Source organism: Sarcophilus harrisii, chromosome 3, assembly GCF_902635505.1.
Source record: "Sarcophilus harrisii chromosome 3, mSarHar1.11, whole genome shotgun sequence".
In the NCBI taxonomy this organism is placed as follows: Eukaryota; Metazoa; Chordata; class Mammalia; order Dasyuromorphia; family Dasyuridae; genus Sarcophilus; species Sarcophilus harrisii.
The window spans coordinates 358781310-358806255 of record NC_045428.1 but is presented as its reverse complement, the minus strand read 5'-3'; the positions used below and the strand labels follow the sequence as shown (position 1 = coordinate 358806255).

At 42.1% G+C, this 24946-nt stretch overlaps 1 protein-coding gene across 6 annotated transcripts in view; it reads left to right on the top strand.

The window, feature by feature from the left end:
- Positions 1 to 15318, top strand: part of HYOU1 (hypoxia up-regulated 1) — a 28288-nt gene extending 12970 nt beyond the window's left edge. For 5 of the 6 annotated variants that reach the window (XM_031960110.1, XM_023499414.2, XM_031960114.1 and 2 more), the window contains exons 6-26: positions 144 to 220; positions 439 to 620; positions 826 to 941; positions 1046 to 1238; positions 1526 to 1660; positions 1846 to 1928; positions 2070 to 2202; positions 2851 to 3035; positions 3639 to 3777; positions 4054 to 4114; positions 4258 to 4337; positions 7819 to 8004; positions 8115 to 8287; positions 8392 to 8479; positions 8587 to 8709; positions 8900 to 9033; positions 9314 to 9398; positions 13128 to 13368; positions 13473 to 13538; positions 13622 to 13672; positions 13785 to 15318. In XM_031960110.1, coding sequence (XP_031815970.1) covers positions 144 to 220; positions 439 to 620; positions 826 to 941; positions 1046 to 1238; positions 1526 to 1660; positions 1846 to 1928; positions 2070 to 2202; positions 2851 to 3035; positions 3639 to 3777; positions 4054 to 4114; positions 4258 to 4337; positions 7819 to 8004; positions 8115 to 8287; positions 8392 to 8479; positions 8587 to 8709; positions 8900 to 9033; positions 9314 to 9398; positions 13128 to 13368; positions 13473 to 13538; positions 13622 to 13672; positions 13785 to 13852 — 2599 coding nt within the window. In that variant the 3' untranslated portion in view covers positions 13853 to 15318. The remainder of the gene's footprint in view (positions 1 to 143; positions 221 to 438; positions 621 to 825; positions 942 to 1045; positions 1239 to 1525; positions 1661 to 1845; positions 1929 to 2069; positions 2203 to 2850; positions 3036 to 3638; positions 3778 to 4053; positions 4115 to 4257; positions 4338 to 7818; positions 8005 to 8114; positions 8288 to 8391; positions 8480 to 8586; positions 8710 to 8899; positions 9034 to 9313; positions 9399 to 13127; positions 13369 to 13472; positions 13539 to 13621; positions 13673 to 13784) is intronic. The other variant, XM_031960111.1, reaches the window with a different exon arrangement.
- The last annotated feature ends 9628 nt before the right edge of the window (positions 15319 to 24946 follow it).

The following is a 24946-nucleotide window of genomic DNA, read 5'->3' as shown; positions in this document are numbered from 1 at the left end:
GGATAGTAACAGTCGCCCAAGCTAGTTTCCTTCACAGAGGGGCCACAATGGCCTCTTCCGCTCTATGCCTTTTCAATCTGAAAATAGTCCTTCTGACACATCCCTAAGCATTGCTTTGATCATCTCTCTGATCCTTACCTTAGGCAGCTCCAGTTCTCTCCAGAGGAGGTGTTGGGCATGGTTCTCAATTACTCTCGCTCCCTAGCTGAGGATTTTGCTGGTGAGTGGCAGGAGTGCTGATGAAGATTGTATAGTAGGTCTGGAGGTTTGCATGTTGGGTTAGAAAGTGGGAAGACTAAATAAAGGAATTGGGGTACAGGGATGGGAGTTATTGACCAGATCATGGATGGGCCCAAGTATTGGCAGTAAATATGGCGTGTGTGTTAAAAATGGAAAGATGTGTGAAGGTGGCAGGGGTCCCTCTTTTCCCCTCCACAGAGCAGCCCATCAAGGATGTAGTGATTACTGTGCCAGCCTTCTTCAACCAGGCTGAGCGCCGGGCTGTACTGCAGGCTGCCCGAATGGCCGACCTGAAGGTGTTACAGCTCATTAATGCCAACACTGCCACCGCCCTCAGCTATGGAGTCTTCCGCCGCAAAGACATCAATGCTACTGCCCAGGTACCAAGAAGGGAGGAGGCCGAGAGCCCCTGCACTGGGGAGGGCTCCACTTGGTTTGGTTTGGGTGTCAGAATGTAGAAACAGCAAGTTTCTTGCTGTATTTGTCAGGTTGAGGGTTGGGACAGTCTGGAAAAACTACTTGGCTGGGTTTCTGAGGCAGCCAAGGGTAATGTGTGCTGACCTGCCTGCCCACGCTTTCCTTCAGAATGTGATGTTTTATGACATGGGCGCGGGGAGCACAGTGTGTACCATCGTCACCTATCAAACAGTGAAAACCAAGGAAGCTGGTACCCAGCCCCAGCTGCAGATCCGTGGTGTGGGGTGAGTGGTCACATGTTTGAGGGGCTCCAGGGAGCCTCATAGATTGGTGTTTTTTAAGTAGTGAGGGGAAGCAAGGGGTTTATGGGTTCTCTTCTGCCGCCTAGGTTTGACCGAACTCTCGGGGGCCTGGAGATGGAATTGCGACTGCGGAAGCATTTGGCAAAACTCTTCAATGAGCAACGCAAGGGACAGGGGGCAAAGGATGTTCAGGAAAACCCTCGGGCCATGGCCAAGCTACTTCGTGAAGCCAACCGGCTCAAAACCATCCTGAGTGCTAATGCTGACCACATGGCACAGGTGCCAACCAACCTGAGGTGTCACTTGGAGGCCCTGACCCCTCATTCTTTTCTCTCTCTCATTCAACTCCTTGACCAGTGTTATGTCCCTTGTCTAGACTGGGAGTGTTGGCTTTTCTTGTTCTCTCAATTTTAAATCTCTAAAGCTTCTCATAGATTGTGTTATTCTTTCCTTTCCCCACAGCCCTCTCCCCTCCCCCTCCCCCCACACTGGGCCCACTACCCTGCCAAACCCAGAAAAGGATCTTGGGAACGAGTCCTTAGCTCTGTCCTTTGTCCCTTCCCCAGATTGAAGGGCTGATGGATGACGTGGACTTCAAGGCAAAAGTGACACGGGTGGAGTTTGAGGAGCTGTGTGGGGACCTGTTTGATCGGGTGCCTGGGCCTGTGCAGCAGGCTCTCAGCAGTGCTGAAATGAACTTGGTGAGGGGACCTGGTCAGGCATTGCCATGTGGGGGGTGGGAGGAGGAAGGGAGGAGGATGAAGTCTGAGGCCATTGATGAAATGGGGAGACCAGAGAAGGAAGACAGCCAGGACTGAAGAGAGGATGGTTGGGGATGAAGGTGCCACTCATTCCTTTATTGGACACTGTGCTTCCTCCTCCATAGGATGAGATTGAACAGGTGATCCTGGTGGGTGGGGCCACTCGGGTCCCCAAAGTACAGGAGGTGTTGTTGAAAGCTGTGGGCAAGTAAGTCCTGGGAAGTCTGGGGTGCTTTTTTTTTTATAAGATGGGAAGAGGTAACACTGGAGCTGGGGGAAAAGGGGGCTCTGTTGAGCATTTAGAAGATAGCTCATGCTCTTTTCTCTTCCTCTTGCCCCTCAACTCTAGGGAGGAGTTAGGGAAGAACATCAATGCTGATGAAGCAGCCGCCATGGGTGCTGTGTACCAGGCTGCCGCCCTGAGCAAGGCCTTCAAAGTAAAGCCCTTTGGTGTTCGGGATGCCACAGTCTATCCCATCCAGGTGAGCCAGCTTCCCCATCTCACAGGACAGCAATCTGTCTCTTTTAGCTTTTTATCATTTTTGGTTTGTATTTATTGAATACCTTCTATGTAACAGGCTGTGAGACAGGCAGTAGAGATATAAGGATAAAAACAATATAGATTCTGCCCTCAGGGAGCTTAGTCATAACACATCCTGCCTACTAATAGAGGATCTATCCTAGACCCAGGGAAACCTGGGCTTAAGCTCTGCCTCTAATACATACAGATTGTCTGATCCTGCCTGAGTCATTTAATCTCATTTTTCCAGCCAGTGAGGTCAGACTCAAATAGGGATCCCTGTGGACTTACATTGACTTAGAAAACCAAAAATTAACATCATCTGTATTGCGTTATTTTATTTATTTTAATGTTTCCTAGTTATATTTTAATGAACCAAGATTAATACCTCTGTCTCTAAGGTGACTAAATTGCAGAGAAGATGTCTACCTGAGAGGGTAAAAGAAGTTTCCTTACATAGGGATTCCTGCTGCCAGTAAAACCACAGGTCACCTCTGTCTCCACTTCCTGTCTCTCATGGTCTGGTTTACTGGACTTCTCCTTCCTAACTCCTTTCTCTGCCATCTTCTCACTTACTCATACCCCAACTCTTTATTTTCCCCTGTTATAGGTGGAGTTCACAAGAGAAGTAGAGGAGGCTGGTCCTCGGAGCCTGAAACATAACAAACGGGTTCTGTTCTCTCGAATGGGACCCTATCCTCAGAGAAAAGTCATTACTTTTAACCGCTACAATGATGACTTCCATTTCCACGTGAACTACGGTGACATGGGCTTCTTGGGGCCTGAGGATCTTAGGTGAAGATATGGGACATGAGATATGGGTCAGAGGGAGGACTGGATCTGGGACTGCAAGAGAAGGCTTCTGGGTACTTGAATGCTTCTAATGAGAAGAGGGCATGGAAACCTAATATCCAGAAAAATTTAGATAAGAGTTCAAAAACTCAGATTTACAGAAGTGGATTGTTGAACACTTAAAATGCAGTGAGACATCTGTTGTCAAACTCGGAAATTGTTTGCTAAACTCTACATAAATGATGCTCCCTAAAATGGCATTATTTTGAATTTTTTGGCTTAATTGATTTCTGAGTTTATTTTTGGGTTCAAAATGTATAGCATGCCTTTTTTAGAAAAAACATAGAAATTGATACTCTGAAAAAGAAATTGAGTATGAGGCAGGCCTAGGCCTGCAAAAAAGGGATAGAAGAGGCAAGAAGTCATAGAGACCATTAAAAACCATATGAAAGGGGCCTTAGAATTTCCCTAATCTAAACATCAAGCCCCTGGAAGTCATTTACTTCAGACACCCTAAGGGTGGAGTTAGATTTTGTCTTGAGCCTCTGGGGAACCAAGGATATGACACAACCTCCCTGTGACCCCCCCCCCCCCTTCTCTCCCCAGAGTGTTTGGCTCCCTGAACTTGACCACAGTGAAGCTAAAAGGAGTTGGGGAGAGCTTTAAGAAGTATCCTGACTATGAGTCCAAGGGTATCAAGGCCCACTTCAACCTGGATGAAAGTGGTGTCCTGAGCCTGGATAGGGTAAGAAATTGGCTTTTGGTGAAGCAAGGGGAAGTGGGGGGAACCCAGCTTCCATCCACTCCCTGGCCAGCTCCTTGATAGGTAAAGCCCAGTCTTGGGCTCTGGAAGAAGTATCACATGGAGGGGGATTAGGACACCAAAAAATTCCTAACTACATGGGGGATAAGACATACTGAGGACAAAATACATGCCACATGCCAAATACAAATGAAAATCACACCTATGTGATATACAGGGAAACTCCATATAATCCTAATGCTCTGAAACCCATTCCAGGTGGAGTCTGTATTTGAGACAACAGTGGAGGACCATCCTGAAGAGGAGTCCACACTCACTAGTAAGGAAGGGGCCAGACTGGGCACTTGGTGTCGAGGGTTTGTGGTGGTGTCCATGGGTCTGGGGGAACCCCTGATGGGTTAGAAGTGCTGAGGGGCCCTGGGCTACTTATAGCCCTCTAATCCCAGGCTCTCTTCTCCCTAGAACTGGGCAACACCATTTCCAGTCTTTTTGGAGGTGGCTCCACTCCAGAGGCCAAGGAGAATGGGACAGACACCGTACAGGTAAGCCGGGGGGACTCTACCTTCTTTTGTAAACTTCCCTGTGAGTAGTGATCTCTGAGCTGGCTCAGTTGAGCAAATGTAACTAAGTCCAGTGCAAGAGGACTTCACATAGGCCCTGGCACAGATTAACTAGTCCCAGATACCATTCGTGGGTTATTTTGGTGGTATGTGGATGGGGATCTGGACTTAGGGGCTCCAGGAATGCCCAGGAAGAAGGATCATGAGCATCAGATTTATTCCTGAGCTGGGTGTCCCTACATGCCACTGACCTCGTTCATACTTTGTGTCTGCTTAGTATTAGGAGTATATGCGAGGACCAGAGGCTGGCTTATTTCTCATCCTTGATGCCTCATGCAGTAGCTGGTCTCTAGTTGTCAATAATCCTTGATGTTGAAGAAGGCTCTGAGAGAAAACATTGGCCTAGCAGCCAGGAAGGATTCAAGTTCTGCTTTGCCTTTCACTCTTTGAATGGTGTTGAGGCATGTCCCATCCCTTCTCATAGCCTTGGTTTACTGACTGCAAAAGTAGGATATTGCTCATCTCTGCAGTGGCCCCTTTTCACCTCAGCCTTCTGCGATTAAGTGAATGCTAAGGATTTGGAAATCAACTCATGGGCAGTAGGGAACCAGTGAAGGTTTTTGAACAGATGAGTGCATAAGAAAGATTTTTCTAGCAGTAGGTGGAAGGTGAGGAATTAGGACTAGGGTTTGAGGAACACCTGTTTGGAGGTTATTATATAGGTATTCATAGATAATGACTTTCTAACCAAGGGTTGACTGCTGTGGGAATAGAAAGAAGGGATGAAAATAAGATTGCAAAGGTAGGATCCATAGGATCTGGTAGCTGACTTTTTTCTTAATCTCTCTGATTTTATAACCAAGTATAACCTCAGAGTTTCAAACGTGGGAGACTTTTAAACACAAGGATGAACTTTACTTCAGTCAGGGCTATCCAGCTATGAAAGGAACAGTCTCAAAATAGAGTCCTGAATTGTTGAAATTGTTCATTCAGGTGTTTCATTGGCTGTTTTATTGGAGATCTCCAGAAAGGAGTTGTGTCCATTTAAAATTTCATGTTTATTTTAAGGTTTTGCTTCCATTCATTTCTCTAGGATATAAATCTTTCTAAACTGTTTGTCTTCACAAAAGATTTGTTAATTCGATTAAATATTGATCAAGACATGGAATTCTGTGTTATGTTGTGAGAGTTTTAGAAGCAGCCTGGTGAAGCCCAGTTAGTTTGATATACCATCTGAACTGCTAACTCTATTTTTCTTTTTATGTCTTGGGCTAGACAGATGGGTCTAACCTGGGGTTAAGTGTTACCAGATTGGCAACTGAAGCTGGGGGTGTGGGAAGTAGCTAATAAATGATTAAAGTGGCAGACCGTAGGTCAGGGCTGGGATGTGAAGAGGACTGAAGCCGGAGTGGGGAGAGTGAATGAATCGGAAACATTTAAGCACTTAGCATATACTAAAGCTCTGTGCTTCATGCTGGAAACAGAAATCAAAGAGTGAGCAAGCCAGGGCCATCAAGGAATTTCTAGAGACAGCCAGACTTTGAGTCTGGAAGTCACGAGGATGGTGAGTGGAGCTTTGCAAAGTCTTGCCCTTTCTGGAAGCACTGGTAGTTCTGACCTGATTATTGTTCCTGAGGATGGTAAGGAAAGAGGCATGAACTAGAAGGAATAATGGAGGGGAGCAGAATCACAGTCTGGACCTCAAGGGCTCTTTAATTCAACTTCTACCTGACAAGAATCCTCTTCTCAGAAAGTGATCTTTGTTTGAATACTTCTACTGTGAGGGGGGTAACATGCTACATCTTAAGAGATCTTATTTCCCTTTGGGATAACTAATTATTAGGAAGTGTTAACTTATTCTAGTCCTCCAGTGAGCCTTAGTCCACGTCTTTCCATTAATTTGTTGTTAGCCGTCTCTCTTTACATCTTTTTTACATCTATCTTTTACACCTCTTCTTTTGTGTAATGACTAATCTGTAGTAGAATGCCCTGCTCACTGCCACCATGTATTGATTTTTCCGTTGGGGGCTCCTCAACTTCTGGATTATACTTTCCTGTGAAAGTACAACTAGAGATTTAGAAGCAAATAATATAGATGATAAATAAATCATTCTGCTCATGCTGAATAGCTTAAAGAAGACGTCCCAATTCTTCTGCTTGTCCCCTGTAGACCCAAGTGGACTGTTAGAGCTCTGAGTTTTCTGGTATCCCCTCTTCCTGATGAAGCCTCCCTGGCTGTCTGAGTGCTGCATTTGTAGATTTCAGTCACTCTTCTCTTTGAATAAAGTGTTATTTTATTTTACCAGAGTCCAAAGTATGTCTAAGGCTTGTTGTTTGCAGCCTCAGCTCCTCCTTTTTTTGAAATTGAATATCTTCCCCTTGCTCTAGGCCTGCAGCCCCTGGTTCTTTCAGTGACAGCCGACCACAGCCCAGCAGTCACCTCAAGGATGATCCTGGGATGTGGTCTGTGTGTCTGAGGTTGACTTGAGCCTCTTCTTTGACATTGAAGTGTCCTCACTCTCTTATTTGATTCTGGGTTTGGGATCATTAGTCCTTTTTGTTCTTGTCCCTTCTAGTCTAGGGAGCACTGTTCTTGGTAGAGAAGTACTTCAGGTGATCTAAGATTTCATCAGCAGTGCAGACCACAACCCATGCAGCAGCCTTCCCACTGCCTCCCTCATGTCTCTTGTTTACATCTTCCTATAAATCTTAAGTGTTAGGGGCTTTCCTCTGAGTTTTGGACACAGGGCAGGTGCCAGAGAGGTGCCCACATTATTCTTCTTGCTCTGTGGTTTCACACTGTTGTAATTGTGCCCTTCTGTCTCTCTCAGATGTTTTTGGTACTATTTCTCATGCTCAATATGTTCTTATGCAGCAGCTTCTTGTGCCACTTTGGATGGGGAACAGCTTTTATTCTTCATAGAGAGGCTTTCTATGATTCACTATTATGTAGCATCAACCAAAGAAAACTGGTATTATAAGATGTGTTTGGGAGCTTAGGGTTTTGTTTTGCAGGGCTATGGACAAATAGATTCCTATGAGCTCTCAGGCATAGTCTTTATCTGACTAGAAACCTATCTTTCTGGTATTTTTAAGCCATTTAAGGGTTTTGGAAATGGTATTCTATGACACAGTGAGGGAGGTATCTTTGGGGTATGGTATAATATAGATAAAAAGGGCTGTCTTATTGATCAGGTTGAAGAACTATATGGTAGTAATTTTGTCCAAGGGGGTCAAATGCTGAATTCCCCAGAGGATTGTGTAATTAATGAAGTGGAAAGGAAGACCAGTACCTAAACCTACCACCATGGCTTCCTTCTCCTTAAAGCGTGCAACAGTAACAACCCCAGTCATTCTTGGAGTCTTGTTGTCTCCTATTGTGTTTCTGCATCTTTGCTCTCGTGACCCGGGTGATGAGATCAAGGTCCATGGTCATGGCTAATGACTAGGCCCATCCTTTTAGGAAGAAGAGGACACTCCAGCTGAAGGGAGCAAGGAGGAACCTGGGGAGCAGACAGAACCTAAAGAGGAAGCCAAGACTTCAGGCGAAGGGGACACTCAGCCTCCAACCCCTGAACCAGTCGATGGTGCAGTCCCTGAGAGAGAGGCTGCATCAGAGAAAGGTGAAGGGGTAAAACCAGAGTCCCAGGTGAGCTTTAAGGAGAGAATTAAGATCAAGAGTCCTAGAGAGCAAGGCAGTTCAGTCTTAGATGCTTTGAGTATAGACCTGAACTTTTCATGTCACCTTCCAATTCCCAGGAACCAAGTGATCAAGGGGAGCCAGGACCAGAGGGCAAAGCTCAAGCCCCTGAGGAGGAAAAGAAGCCAAAGGTGGCCCGAAAGCAGAAAATGGTGGAGGAAATTGGAGTTGAACTGTCTGTGCTTGACCTTCCTGACCTCCCGGAGGATGAGCTGGCACGTTCTGTGCACAAGTGAGTCTTAGCAGGGGGTGGTCAGGGGAGGGGGGGGACACCTGTTTGACTTTGCCTCATCCTGGAGCTGACACACTCTTTTTTGACCCCCATCTCCACCCCAGACTTCAGGAACTGACACTTCGAGACTTAGAAAAGCAGGAGAGGGAGAAGTCGGCCAACAGTCTGGAAGCCTTCATCTTTGAAACCCAGGTCCGTAGTCTGGGAGATGGTTACCAAGATGGCCTGCAGACCACCCAGGGACCAAGATGGGAGGTCGTCCCAGCTTTGCCCTCAGCAGGTGTCTTCTGTGTCCCTAGGACAAGCTCTACCAGCCGGAGTACCAGGAAGTATCCACGGAGGAAGAACGGGAGGAGATCTCTGGGAAACTTAGCTCGGCCTCTACCTGGCTGGAGGATGAGGGCTTTGCTGCCAGCACCAAGGTGAGGAGCACGGTGTCCAAGGTCACAGCTTTGCATTCCAGAAACGTGTCTTGATCCCTTCCACCCAATCCTTCTCCCCCTGAAATAATAAAGTTGGTGAGGGCAAAGGCCAGGATTCTGAGGGAATTGCTCAGAAATGTGGAGGCTGGGACCTCCAGAGTCACTGGTCTTCCTGGTTGTCATCCATCAGGAACTGAAAGAAAAGCTGGCTGAGCTGAAGAAGCTGTGTCGTGGGCTTTTTTTCCGTGTGGAAGAGCGAAAGAAGTGGCCCGAGCGGCTGGCTGCCCTGGACAGCCTCCTCAATCATTCAAACATCTTCCTCAGGTGAGCTGCTGAGGGCCCCACAACCCTCGCCTCTGCCCTTCCTCTCCTGCTTCCTCCATCTCTGACTGCCCTGACTTTGGGCCTTCAGAAAGCCCTCGAGATCCTGCCACCTCACACCTTTATCTTTTAGGATGAATCAGAGAAAGGCTGGGATCCTAGTGGCTTTCCTTATCCATTGTACATTCTTTGCACTCTACTCTCCTGTGAAGTCTTTTCCTCTTTCTACTTCTTCCTGGCCCTCTGTCTCTTCTGAGCTGACAAACTCTTGTTTGATTTCTAGGGGTGCTCGGCTAATCCCAGAGATGGACCAGATTTTCACTGAGGTGGAACTAAGCACACTGGAGAAAGTCATCAATGAGACGGGGGTAATTAATCCAGGTGTCCTGCCCCCTGAGCATGGGCTGGCTGTAGGAGAGACAGGACACAGCAACATGGTTTAGTGCAGATGGGGTTGGAGCTGGGATCAGGGACTTGAGGTCAAATTTTGCCTCTAGCATTGACTAGCTTTCTCAGTTCCCTCATCTGCAAAATGTGGATAATACCTATCTTACAGAAAAGGATCAAATGAAATTATGTATGTAAAGCACTTTGGAAACATTAAAGTGCCATGTAAATATTGGTTGTATAAGGGACTATAAGTTGAGGGCTCCTTGTCCTTGAGGAGTTTAGTCTCATGTAAGAGATAAGAATTACAGGAAAAAGGAAGTAAAGGCTATTTATTTACAATGCTGTATAGTTTACAGAGTGCTTTCTTCATAAAACTTGGCCGTTGGGACTAGTTGATAGTAGTCATTCTCTTTTCTGGTTTACAGATAAAGTTGTGTGATTTGTCAAAGGTCAGAGAATAGTAAGTCAGATAGGTGGGGCTCAAATTTGTTGCTGCTGTCCTGTCCTATTCTTTGTAAAGTCACAAAATCTGGATTTTTTTTAGAAGGAAGGGACCTTTTTGTAGGAGGTAGTTGAACCCCTTTGTTTTGGAAATGAAGAAATTAATGTCCGGGGATTCCTTGCCCAGCACCACAGCACAAGTAGTAAGCAGCTGAACCTGATTTCAAACTCAGGTCTTGGCTTTTTCTAGAATACAGGAGCTGACTGCTGGATGCTAGCTGAGTACTACTCATGGGCCGCGCTTGAATAGCAGGAGAAGAGCAAGGAAAGGTTCTAGGGTCCAGGGTGTGTGTTCTTGAGTTGGTTCCATATGCATGGGAGGCCAGAGTGCTGTCCAGAGCGTTTTGAAACAAACTTTTAAGGGAGAGGGAGGTGTGTTCGGCTCTGTAAAGTGTTTGAGATGACTTTCTAGTCAGAGTATGGTTTGCTCTGTCCCTGCTGTGTTTAAACAAGTCCTGTAATAGTTGGTGGTCTTTTTGCTTGTTGGGGTGCTTATTTCATCTATGAAGGGCATTCTCTGTACCCTGGGCAGATCTGTCCATTCTCTCTGACTTCTTGATTTAGATGTCTGGCCGCTAGGGCTCTGAGAGGTTCGGTGATTTGTTTATGTTCACATAGCCAATGTGTGTCCCAGGTAGGGCTTGAGCCCCTCTTGCATTGTAACCATCGTGTGAAAGGTGTCGGAAGCCTTTTGCTTATACAAAGACAAGACAGACCAGATCCCTGCTCTCGTGAGTTACAAATAAAAGACAGGACTTACGTAGGTGGTGAGTGTGGTTTTAGATTGGTGGGAAGAAATGTTGTTCCTAACTGAGAGGGTGGGAGGATGCTTCATGGAGGGGATGAGATTTGAAAGACAAGTAAGATTTCAGTGTAGAGATGGAGGGTATCCCTGAGCAGAATGAGTAAAGTTAGAAACAGGAAAGCCCAGTAGTCCAATTTGGTGGGAACTTAGAGCACAGCCAAAGCAAGAGATTGTTAGGGCCTTGAATGCCAAGATAACAAGTGTAATCTTTCATTTACTAAGCAGTAGGGAGCCAGTGAAAGTTTTCGAGCAGAAAAGTGACATGATTTGGGTCCTTGGCTTAAGGAAGACTAATCCAGTATCCCTGTGAAGGGATGGATTGGAGGTGGGAGAGTGAAAGGGAGAGAATAGGAGACTGCTTCAGCATTCTAGAGAGGGCATAATGTACCGGGCTACCTCAGTGGTGGCCATAATAAGAAAGAGGAAGGAAGGAAGGTAAACTGTGGAGTAGAATTGTCAGGAACTAGCCATAGAGTGAGGGAGGGGGGGGACATCATTGAGGAGGTTGAGGTTTGGGCATGCAGGTCTAAAGCAAGGTTGGGATTGTTGAAACCTGGAAGCAGGTGAGAATACCAAGGAGAGCAGATTGAGAGATTGAGGCATTGCTGCAGGCCAAACTTTGGGAGAAAGGAAGCAGCAGCAGGATTATGTGCCTAGCCCTGTGCTATGGTTAGGGAGGACAGAGGGGAGTGGGGATCTAAGAAAAATACAAGACTTTATTTCTCTCCTCAATGATGTGAATTTATTGTCTAGATTAGGACTAGCTTATCTTGATAAAGAACAGTTCCTCTCAAAATATTATGGAACTAGAGAACCATTTAATAAAGGATGTTATTAAATGTTTAAAAAACTTTTGAAAGGATAAATACTAGATTTCAGTGGCTCAGGTACAGAGGGTGGATCACAGAATCTTAAGGCTGGAAGGGATCTCAGTGATCATTCAGCTTTCTCCTGAAGCCTTTTACTGATTGGGGGGGACTCTGGGTTTCTGGGCAACCCTGTCCATTTTTGGAAAATTTTTCCTTTTTGATTTGAACCAAAATTTACCTTTGTATAATTCTTCCCTGGTTCTTCAGATAGACAGAACATGCCTGTTTTCTCTTCCACCTGACAGTCCTGCAGGTATTCGAAGATCCATCGATTGTGTCGCCCCCAGTTCAGTCTCTCCAGATCCAATCTTTTCTCAGATTCTGTTTTCTCTTTTGTAAAATGAGCATGTTGGACCAGATATGTCTCTAAATCTAGGTTTTTGTGAGTCATAGTCTTACCCATTTCCTTCAACTGACTCTTTGCTTTCAGATCCCCTCAGACTCCTGTGTGTCAGTGTCCCATAGAGCTTCCTACCACACTTGAGACAGGGCTTGTTGAGAACTTCTTAGAGGGGAACTATTCTTTCTCTTAAGACATTATCTCTTTTAGTGTAGTCTTAAGATTGCATTAGTTTTTTTTGGCTTTTCTCTCAAGTGGAATTTGTCATCAAAGGAGCTTATGCTCTGATGTATCTGGATCTTTTTATCATTAGCGTTTTCTTTAGCTGCTCTAATCACACTTTCCCACCTCATGTTTGTACAGTGCATTGTTCAAATCCAAACACAGAAGTTTAAAAATTATCATTATGCATTTTCATGCTGAGATTTATTCCCACTTATAAGAAGCTATTATAGGAGAGTGGTTAAACGGACATCATGAGCCACAGGAAAGGCAGGATAAGGATGGACAAAGAAGCAGATGCATGTGGGAGGTCTCAGGATATGGATGGGCTCAAAGCTAAGAAGTGGAAGGGTGAGAAGTAGGGTAATGAGTCTAAACTCAGTGATTTGTGAGCCTTAAAGGTTAAAAGTGGGGATGGAATGGAGGGCAGAGGAAATGGAAAGATTAACAAAAGGGAGATATTATGGAAGGTAAATTTTTATTTTCTTTTCCTTTTTTTGGAGCTGAGAGAAGCCGGGAGGGATGAGACAGGAAGAGCCAGTCAATCAGCAGACACCTATTAAAGATTTGTGCAAGAATATTGATATGAAAGTTCTGTTTATTTCTATAAGCACTTGAGGCTGCCATGTGCCAGTTATATTGCTAGACACTAGAGGTGCAAATATAAACTCAGTAACAGTAAATATTTCTCTCAGGTAGGGGAAAAATGTTATGAATAAATAAACTTAGTCTCTGCTGAGAGAGAAAAGCAGCATGGTTCAGCTGAACCATGTCCAGAAGACCTTGTCTCTGACACCTGTTTCTGTGATTCTAGACCAGGTCATTAGCCTCTTAGGGCCTGTAACAATGAATTCTCAGGTATGGGCCCAAACCCCAAGAGCCAGCGGCACTGTCAGAGTTCAGTACCTAGGTAGGCATCCACCCCGGGCACCAGGCCGTCTGCTGACTGAACCCTGTCCCCAATCCCCAGGCTTGGAAGAATGCCACCCTGGCAGAACAAGCCAAACTCCCCAGCACTGAGAAGCCAGTTCTGCTTTCCAAGGACATCGAGGCAAAGATGTTGGCTTTGGACCGAGAGGTTCAGTACCTGCTCAACAAGGCCAAGTTTACCAAGCCCCGGCCCCGGCCGAAGGACCAGAACAAGACCCAGGCTGACCCATCTCAAAATCAGAGTGCCAGTGCCCAGGAAGAGAAGATCATTCCACCACTGGGTGAGATGTCTGGCCATTCCTGGGGGCCATTCTGGGGAGGGGGGAGGTGAGAGGCTTTTCTCAGAGCCCCCTTCCCACTCATTTTTTGCTCTTGTGACCTCCAGAGGAAGATGCAGAGCCTGTTCTAGAGCCCCCCGTGACTGGAGAGAAGGCTAAGATACCTGACTTAGGTGAGCAGGGTGCAGGAGACGTGACCTAGAGCCTCTCCGTCCCCTCTGGGCTGTTGTTCTGAGCCTTTCTTTTCCCATTGTAGGGCTTGATCTGGGCGACACTGAGCCTTTAGAATTGAGTGGACCAGGGGCAGGTGAGGCTTGAGCTAGGGAGGTCTTAGTGGGTGGAAGGACAGACGTCTCTGGGCAAAGGCGAACGGGACAGATGCCCTTGCCTCCTTCATTCTTTGCTTCTTCCCTCCATAGATTCAGAGCAGAAGGAGCAGCCGCCGCCACCAAGGCCACAGGAGACCCGGTCAAATGATGAGCTATAGCTGCCCCCTCCCCTGTCATCCCCTTCCTCTCAACCACTTCTATTTATTGTCCAATGGGGGGGAAGGGGGTGTGTCTTCCCCTGGGGTTCCTAAGGAGGGAGAATGAAGAAGCAGCTTCCAGCTCCCTTTTCCTTCTCATGGGGAACACTAGGGGTTAAATTGGAGTTGCCATCTCTTTCCCAGGCCTTGACAACACAATGAATGTTTCAGAACACCCCAAGTTCTCTCACTATACTTGGAGGTGGGCAGGAGTTGGCATGCCAACAGGCAGCTGAGATGGGCTGGGTGCAGGGGTACATCAGGAAAAGGGGGGGCTCGTGCTGTACCCTTGGGAGTAAGTACCTGCTTGTGAGAGAGGGGAGGGCTTCGGGAGATATGGGGCCCTGCTGGCCTGGCATGTCTGAGCTCCCCCTCAGCATCTCCCCACCTTCCCTCTTACCCTTTTTCTCTCTGAATCTCCATGGCCACTAAACAATTGCTTTCCCATGTGCACTTAACTTGGGGGGAGGAAGGGAGGGATTCTGAAGGAACTAGCATCCTCTTGGTCTCTAAGTTGGGTGTCTGGCTCTTCCCCTCCCCTCCTTCCTCCCCCATCCCCACCCATGTTCTTTCCCTAAAAGAGCTGACCCAGTTGCATTTGCTCCTCGGCGTCACTATCCTGGGGCTCTGCTCTTTCCCATGGCCTCATTTCATATTGGGAGAAGGGGTTAGGATGTGAAGAGGCATAAATTGGCCTATATGTACACCTAGGACATCCTCCCCATAGCTGAGGCAGGGAGAGGCAAGTTAGAAATCCAGAACTGAGCTCATTCACTGTGGGAAGAGAGAGAGGAAGTCTGGGCTGGGGGCGGGTAGATAGGATCCTGAGCACAGAGGATAGGCATGGGGTGGCAGTGCCTAGCAGGCACATCCCTTAGGTTCTGTCCCCCAGATGCCCTAGTTGCTTGGTCTCCCTTCCATTGTCTCTCAGGCCCAGCCTCTCCTGGGCAGACCAAAATGTGCTTTCTACTGTGAGCCCCAGCCCCGCGGCGAGCCTGCCAAATGCCTTTTGGTTCCTCGAGAATGCCAGGGAAGCCAGAAGTTAGAAGTAGGGGTGGGGGGGTGTTCAAGTCAGTTCCTGGGGGGGGGTGAGGGTTTTTAGCCTCTGCTGTAGATCCAGGAATAGAATCCCTTCTCTCTGGGAGCCTCCCTCCAGGGTTCTGCACCAGGGGCTAAGGAATATTGCTCCAGCTGGAGGGAAGCCATGTTGTATCTGTGTCTCCATTTCTTTTCTTTTTTCTTTTTTTTTCTTTTTTGCCACATTGGCAGAAACAGGGACCTCTAGTGGTCTTGCCTCCCCTCCCCTCCTGTGCATTTGGGTTCTTTGACTAGGAGTTGAGGCTGGTTGGACAGTTTTGAGTCAAATTGTACTTTGAGACATTGTTAATTGAGAAAATGGTTTCAATAAAATATTCGCTTTTCTACAACCTGTCTCTTGAGTGTATATATGATGACATATATACAAGACATACACAGGGTGGGTAGTAGGTAATTTTAGAGCAGAAGGTGTGGGTCAGAGTCAGGAGTGGGCTTGGGAAGGGTGCGTCGAACACAGAATTTGAGTTGTCTTGAAGGAAGCCAGGGACACAATGGTGAATGAGGAAGCAGAACTTTTCAAGCGTGGGGAACATCAAGGACAAAATCTGGGACAGGGCATCCTGTGTAAAGAACAACAAGTGAGCCAGTGAAGCTGGATCGGAGCATTTGTGCATGGAAGGAATAGATAAAAGAGCTGAAAAGGCACCTTCCTGGTGCCAGGTTGTGAAGGTCTTCAAAAGGAGAACACGGAGCGAACAGGAAGGCACTGGAATGTACTGAGGAGGGGGGTGAGACAGAGCGAGGCTTTGGGAAAATCACTTTGATGAACCAAATCAGTTCCAATAGAATAGTAATGAACTGAACCAGCTACTCCCAGCGAAAGAACTCTGGGAAATGAGTATGAACCACTACATAGAATTCCCAATCCCTATATTTATGCCCACCTGCATTTTTGATTTTCTTCACAGGCTAATTGTACACTATTTCAGAGTCTGATTCTTTTTGTACAGCAAAATAACTATGCATGTGTATACTTATATTGTATACCTAGGTCTGGCCTTGGATCAAACATAACTCCTCGGGGATTTGTCTGCACACCTGGCGGTCTTCTTCCATTCCACAACCTTGTATATTCTCTCCAAAGGGACTTTGCTTCCTGCTGCTCCCATTTTCAGTCCTTGCACAGCTCGTACCTCGGGCATTCTTTCCTCCCTTCTATCTCTTGGAATCCCTGATTTCCTCCAAAACTCAGCTCAATCAATACCTTCTACATTCAGCCTTCCTTGACTGCCCTCCCTCTCCAAACTACTTTATATTCACTTTATACATACTAGGTATCAATTTATTTATGTACATTTTGGCTTTCCTGTTAAAAGTTCCTTGAAAGCAGGGACTATTTCACTTTTTGTGTCTCTAATATAATCCCTGGAAGTGAAGTGACACAGTGGATAGAATGCTGAACTCAGGAAGACCTGAGTTTCAATATGACCTCAGACACTTAATAGCTATATGACTCAAGCAAGTCACTTAACCTTAAAAAAATCTGTTTCCTCATCTGTAAAATGGGGATTATAATAGCATCTACCTCTCTCAGGATTGTTATAAGGCTCAAATGAGATAACAAAGTACTTTGCAAATCTTAAATCTATATGTAATGCTATTGTTATTAGACATTTAATAAATGATTGTTGATTCATTGATAGACAGTGTTATAACCCCTCCAAAATATGATAAAGGACAACAAAACCACTTGCCTATGTCAACTTTTTCTTCTGTCTTTATATCAATGATCTATGTACACCTTGAGAACATCCTTGATGTACTTCTGAAAAAGAAATGCTTATATTTTTCTATAACTAATCACATATTCACAGTTGCACAATTAACTAAGAGATATCAGGAATACAAGATCCTACTGTGTTATATGGTCCACTTTTATACAGGATATATACAAAAGGGGAAGGAGAATGAACATTTATTAAGCATTTGTAAGCATTTATTAGCACTTTGTGCTAAATGCATTTATAAAAATTATCTCATTTGATCTTCACAAAACCCTGTAAAAGCAACAGCAAGATTATATGGTGACCAATTTTTGTTTATTTTTAATACACAATTTTTTATGAATTATGTTGGGAGATAAAAATCAGAGCAAATGGGGAAAACCATGGGAGAGATTAAAAAAAAAAAAAAAAACAGAAAAAAGAAGGGAACACAGCATATGTTGACTTGTATTCAGTCTCCTTAGTTCTTTCTCTGGTTGCAGATGGCATTTTCTGTCCAAAGTCTATTGGAATATCTTTGGATCTCGGAGAAAAAAAACCAATCCTTTCATAATTGATCATTGCACATTCTTGCTGTTATTGTGTATTCCTGGTTTTGCTCATTTCATTCAGCATCATTTCACGTAAATCTTTCCAGGCCTTTCTATAATCAATTTGTTCATATGATGATCAATTCTGATGGATGTGGCTCTTTTCAACAGCGAGGTGATTCAGACCAGTTCCAATGGTCTTGTGATGGAGAGACCCAGAGAGAGGACTGTGAGAACTGAGTGTGTATCGCAACATAGTATTTTCACTTTTTTTGTTGTTTACTTGCATTTTGTTTTCTTTCTCATTTTTTCCTTTTTTGATCTGATTTTTCTTACGCTGCATGATAATTATGAAAATATGTACAGAAGAATTACACATGCTTAACACATATGGGATTACTTGCTGTCTAAGGGAGGGAGGGAGAACAAGGGAAGGAGAAAACTTTTGTAATACAAGGTTTTGCAAAGGTGAATGTTGAAAATTATCTATGGATATGTTTTCTTTTTTTTAAATTAATTAAAGCTTTTTATTTACAAAGCATATGCGTGGGTAATTTTTACAACATTGACCCTTGCATAACTTTTTGTTGCAAATTTTCCTCTTCTTCCTCCCCACCCCCTCCCCCATCTGGCAGATAGTCCAATACATATTAAATACATTGAAATACATGTTAAATCCAATATGTGTATACATATTTATACAGTTATCTGGTTGTTCAAGAAAAATCAGATCAAGAAGGAAGAAAAAGAAAAACTGAGAGAAAAAATGCAAGCAAACAACAAAAAGAGTGAAAATGTTATGTTGTGATCCACACTCAGTTCCTACAGTTCTTTCTCTGGATGTAGATGGCTTCTCTTCATTACTGTACAAGTGGAACTGGTTTGAATCATCTCAATGTTGAAAAGAGCCACATCCATCAGAATTAATCATCATATAGTCTTGTTGTTGCTGTGTATAATGATCTCCTGATTCTGCTCATTTCACTTTGCATCAGTTCATGTAGGTTTCTCCAAGCCTCTCTGAATTTATCCTGCTGATCATGTTTTTAAAATAAATTTAATAAAAAAAAATTACCCTGTGAAGTAGGTACTGTTATCCCCATTTTATAGTTGAGAAAACTGAGTCAGATACCTAATGGGAAAAGTATATTTTTATTCTTGTACATATTTATTCATTGTTTGTATATCTTGGATACTGAACCCTTAATTAGAGAAATTTGATAGAAAAATTTTCTCCCATTTAATCATTTCCCTTTTAATTTTAGATGCATTAAGGTTGTCTGTGCAGGAGCTTTTTCAGTTTCAAGTAATCAATATTATCTATTTTATCTTTTATAATTGCCTCTGTCTTGTTTGATTAAAAATATATTACTAATATCTTCAAGAGATACACAATCTGTTTCTCTTCTAATTTATTTACAGTATGGTCTTGAATATTAAGGTCTCACACACATATATAAATTGAGAAAGTATTATAGTGTGCTGTATTTTGTTGGTCTGAGTATAATTTCTGCTAGACTACTTTCTAGTTTTCAAGTAAGGGTGGTGTTTCATTGGGGGTCATAGAGGCACAGTTCCATTCAGTGGGGAGGGTTTAGTTTAAACGTGTGCCTGAGGAGAGATGACCAAAGTATCCTGAGAATGGGTTACTTAAATCCTGATCTCAGTGGCTTTTGGAGCTGGCCAATTTGCATGTCAAGATTGAGGGCACACAAGGGATTTTTGAGGTACACAGGTGCAGAGGGGAATGACAAACTGGTAGTTGACAGGATGTTATTTTTGGATACACAGATGTGCTAACCTTAGAAATATTAGTTAGTATTTTTTTCTGTGACCTAATCCATAGCAATTTGTTTTGTAGCACACAACTTTTCTAAAGCCATTAATTGCCTCAATTATTATCTTTGCTGATTTGCTGAGATTTTCCCCATAAACTATTATATGATTAGCAAAAAAGATAGTTTTATTTCCTTTTAAAAATCTATCTTTATTGCTCTAATTCTCTTGCCTTTTTGTTAGCGCTAACATTTCCAGAACTATATTTAATATAGTGGGGAGAGTAAGCATTTTTTTTATTCTTGTATTTATTAGAAAAGATTCTAATGCATTCCCATTGCATATGGTACTTATTTTTGGTTTTAAATAGATATGTTTTTTTAAATATTAAAAAAGATCCCTCTATACCAATATTTTATAGGGTTTTTAGCATAAAAGAACGTTGTACTTTATCAAATCTTGTTCTGCATTTGTTGAAATAATCATGGTTTTTAATACAATTAATTATGTTGATCATTTTTATCATGTATCATCTTTGTGGACAGAGGGAGGGAAGGGAAGGAAGAAAGGAGGGAAGGAGGGAGCAAGTGATAGATACAATAAAGAGCTTGAACTTTTTCTACATCCCAAACTAGCAGAATATCAAAGTACTCTTTGATATTCAATAGTGCAATGTGCCACTGCATTATGGTACAGTGGAAGCAATACTGAATTTGAAGTTACAGGACCTGGGTTCAAACCTCAGTTCTGTTATTTACTTTCTATGAAACATAATTACTAATATTTATTATTTGTTATTTGGTTACACCTTATTTGAGATTTCATTGTTAAGTCTCCATTGGGTCTGTAGCTTTTGTTTGTGGTCCCTAAATCAGTTTTTATTTTATTTTATTTTTTTGCTGAGGCAATTGGGGAAGTGACTTTGCCCAGGTCACACAGCTAGGAAGTATTAAGTGTCTGAGAAGGAATTTGAACTCAGGTCCTCCTGACTTCAGGGCCCATTGTCTATCCACTGCCCCATCAATTTCTATTCTTGTTGCATTATGGTCTTTAAGGGATGTATTGAATATTTCTGTTTTTTTTTACATCTGTTTGTAACATCTTTGTGTCCTAGTGTGTGGTCAAATTTTGTAAAAGTTCCATATGGTGCAGAGAGATATGTATATTTTTTGTTATTCTATTTAGAAGACACCTTAAGTCTTTTAATTCTAGTCTTAGAAATTTTTTTCAGTTACATTTTCTTCCTTTTGTTTAGCTTTCTCCTAGATCTAAAACTGATAGAAAAATATTAAAGTTTCCTACTGCTTTTGTGATGCTTAGATAATGATATTGTGTTTTATGTATTTGTATGCTAAGGCATTTGAAGCATATAAATTTATTACTGATATTTGTTGGTTGCTTATAATTACTTTCAACATAATATAATTTTCTTGTTCATCCCTTTTTTAATATTTATTTTTATTTTGTCTGATAGCATGATGACTACTATTGCTTTTTTGGATTCAGTTGATGTACAATACAATTTTTCCATCCCCTCAGCTTTATTTGGTGTATGTCCTTATTTTTAAAAATGTGTTTCTTGTAAGCAACTGATGGTAGGGTTTTGTTTTCTTAACTAATCTGCCACTTATTTCCATTTTATTGGTTCATTTAATCAGTTGACATTGAAAATTATAAGTTAGGTTTATATTTTTCTCCATTTATCTCTTCATTTGTTAACCTTTTATTTTCCATTAGGGTTTTATTTACTAGTTCCCTTCTTTTGCTTTTTATCTGGTTATATATTTCTTCTTTCTCTTTTTTTTCCTGTCAGTCAGGTAAGTTCCCCCAGACCTGTTCATTATTTTTTTTAAATTTCACTTTTTGTGTTCATTTTGAAAAAGGATTTTTTTTTTTTTATTCTTCATTATCCAGTTTCTCCTTATGTTTATGGGAGAACCTTAATCTCTGGTTCATGATCCCTATAATTATTTGATTTCTCACTTTTCTTTGTATTCTCCATGCAATCAAAGTTTCCAAAGAATCCATTCTGAAATGGATTTTTATCCATTTTATATATTTTTTCTTTTATATTTTCTACCACTGTCTTGATACTGTCAGTATCAGAATAACTATAACAGGGCACTTTCCTCTCCACTGATTTATACCTTCTTTTATATTTTGCCTGGAAATCTTCTTGGGTCCGTGCTCTTTCATTCTTCCAGGTGCCTGTTACTCCCAGGGTTTTCAGTTTCCCCAGACAAGTAGACTTTTCAGGTGCCAAATCTCTCAGGCCCCATCCAGTGTAAAGTCTTCATCTTCCTTCAACTATAAGAGCATTTATCGCTGGAACTCCCATTTATTCCAAAGTAAGGCTTTCTTCCTTTTCTATATTCTTAATATTTCCCCCTCCTCCTTATCACCCATTCCTCTGGAGGCTCCTCCTGAGACCATAGACATCACTTTCCTCTCACTGCTGTCCTTTGATTTGAACGTAGAACATCAGTCACTTCTCTCTAACCCTTCCTTCCTTCTCTCCCATCATTTACCTTCTCCTGTTGTAATGTGGTCCCATAAAAGAAGTATTCACCTATACCTTGGGGATCTCTGAAGGGGATGGAGAGGAGTGATTGAGGTGATACTCCTTCTAGCTGCAAGTGCCACGGCTGTCTAGTACTTATCTCTTTTTACAGAATAATGTAGTAGAAAGAGTACTAGCCTTGGGGTCAAGACCCAAATCTAAAACCCGATTCCACAAGTGACCAGCGGTATGTCCACAGGAAAGTCACTTAATTTCTGATCCTCAAGTGTCCTAATCAGTAAAATGGTGATGATACCTGCACCATCTACCTCACAAGGTGTTTGCAAGGAATATGCTTTGTGATTAGAACACTATATAAATGTGAATTGTTTAGACAGCTTGCTTCTCTAAGGAAGGGAGCCAGTAACTGCCAAGGTTGGCCAGTGCTGTATAAGAAGTTGCAAAGGACTTCCACAAGAGGGCAGACTGACCTCGGAAAGCTGTGAGTCTCGGATGCTAAGTTTTCCCTGGTTTGTCAGGGAGATCCTGGACAGAGGGAGCATCCTTTTAGGACTCTGCTAGGGAAGATGGGAGTTAGAGCAACGTGTTTGTATTGCTCAAAGTTCCCATTTCTGATCCAAATATGTAAATATTTTGTTGATTTGTTTTTGCAACTTATCCAGATTTCTATTGGCATGGTAACAAAAGGGATGGCTAGACCTCAGTTTGATTACAGAAGTTCCCGTTTCTTTCTGGCAGAGGCACTCATAGCACACAAAATAGACAAATAGTTTTGACCAGAGGGTCCCCCACAAATATGAATTCAAGTCAGGTAGGGGCTAGAACTGGGTTCAGATCCTGCCTTTGAGACTTTCTAGACTGTGGATACATTGCCTTAGATGCTTCATTTGTAATATGGTGTTAATAATGGCTATATTACATATATTGGATTTAACATGTATTTTAACATGTTTAACATATATTGGATTACTTGCTATCTAGGGGAGAGGGTGGGGGGAAGAAGGGGAAAATTTGGAACACAAGGTTTTGAAGGGGTCAATATTTTAAAATTATCCATGCATATGTTTTGAAAATAAAAAAAATTAAAAATTTTAATTTAAAAAAAGAAAGAAAAGTCATGGATGGAAGCAGAAAATTTAAAAATGGCTATATTTCATTGGGTTTTTGTAAGGCTATGTAAAACAAAGTTCTTTTCTTTTCTTTTCTTTTTTATAGCTTTTTATTTACAAGTTATATGCATGGGTAATTTTACAACATTGACAATTGCCAAACCTTTTGTTCCAATTTTTCCCCTCCTTCCCCCACCCCCTCCCCAGATGGCAGGTTGCCCAATACATGTTAAATATGTTAAAGTATAAATTAAATACAAAATAAGTATACATGCCCAAACAGTTATAATAAAGTTCTTTTCGAACTTCAAAGAAGAGTTCTATAAATGTTAGCTATTATTATTATAAGTGTTGGCTACTACCTGCTTAGATCTTAAATTCTTATTTCTTTTCCTCTTTCATTCTCCCCATCTTTGCTACTGGGAATTAAGTACAGTTGCAAATTGAATTAGGAATGTAAAATGTTTGTCAGTAGTGACAACTCGATAAATTCAACAGCAATTAAAAAATATGTAAGTGCTGCTAATACTGAGTGATATCAACTGCTTCATTTCATAATCTATTTGTTATATTTATTAACAATTCTCAAATCAAAATAAACCTGTTGTGATTGAAAAATGGATGAATCAATTATGGAATATTAATGCAATAGAATATAATAGTTCTATAAATAAGAAATTCACAAGAAAATATGAAAAGTTGCATATAAAATGAAATTGGCAGCATTGTAGATGCACTGACTACCAATACATGGAATAAATAGCAAGAGAGGTCACATCTAGTAAACTTCTGATGAAAAGGCAGACTATAACTCTTTTCCTTGCCTACATTTTTTTTTTGGAGGGTCACTTCATTTAATTCTGCCTATTTAAATGCTAAGGATTTTTTTGTTATTAATAAACCATATTTTGTATGTTGACTTGATTATTTGTTTTTGTTGATAGTGAAATCTGTAATTGTGGTGTTTTTGTTCTTTAAAATAATATAATATAATGGTTCTCTCTGGGAGGGAGGTTTCTCAGGGAGGTTTTCTGGAGGCAGCCTTAGTTTCAGTTGCAAGTAAATAATCACCCAAATGCAGCCAGGTGCTAAAAGTTCAGATCTTTTATTGTCTCCAATATAGCCCGGTTCTTTTTCTTAGAGGCCTATCTCTCTCCTTGGTTCTAAGAGCTTTTGCAGCTCCTCTGGGCCTCCTTCAGTCTCCAGCCAGCACCCAGGTGGAAGATGAAAATGAATTTCTCTTGCCTCGGAGAGAGGGCATGTGGGCTTCCTCCCAGAGTGCTCCTCTTCCAACCCCAGTCAATGTTCTGAATCTTGAGTGGCTCATTGAAGCACTTTATTTATGCCGAGTGTAAAAGGTTGACTCTGCCTTCTGGAGGCAGGGATTAAGGGAGGTGTGAATTCAGATATCTCATACTAAATCCTGAAATCTCCCAAATGTGTGAACTCCAATGAGTACTTAAATACATTAGTGAGCTAGAGGATTTGCTAAGTACCATGCTAAATTAGATAATTATTGTCTCTACCAACTCTAATGACTTAACAGTTTGTAAAGATTCCAACATGTAATAATTTTTAAAAATTTAAAAATTGATAAGTCAATTACTAACAAAATGTGAGAGCCCCTAGAATTTTGTGGCTAAATTACTAAAGGTATAACTGGGTGAGGGGGAAATGGAGGAAATTAAGAAAAGGAAAGGAATGGTCAAAGTAATTCCCAAAGGAAGGTCCTATTAATGATTAAGTTAAAGTAAATTTACATAATTTTTGAATGATATTTTTTCTAATTACATGTATTTTTAAAATTTTTAAATTTAAAAAATTTTGAGTTTCAAATTCTTTTCTTCATTCCCTCCTTTTTCTCTTCCTGAAAGAGTAAGCAATTTGATATGTTATACATGTGCAATCATGCAAAACATATTTCCTTATTGATCATTTTGTGAAAGTAAACACAGACAAAAAAAAAACCTCCCCCAAAATAAAGAAAAAATTTAAAAAACAGCGTGCTTTGATCTACATTCAAATTCTATCAATTCTTTGTCGGGAGGTAGAGAACATTTTTCATCATGAGTCTTTTGGACTTGGATTTTTATATTGCTGAGAATAGAAGTCATTCACAGTTAAGTGTGCAATGTTCTCCTGGTTCTGCTTAGTTGGCTTTCATCATCATCAGTTCATCAACATCATAGTTTTTTGTTTTTTTTTTTTGTCTAATTGTTTTATTTTTTTCTGTTACACATGTTTATTAACTTTTTAAAAACACATTTTTTGGTGAATCATATTGAGAGAAAAATCTC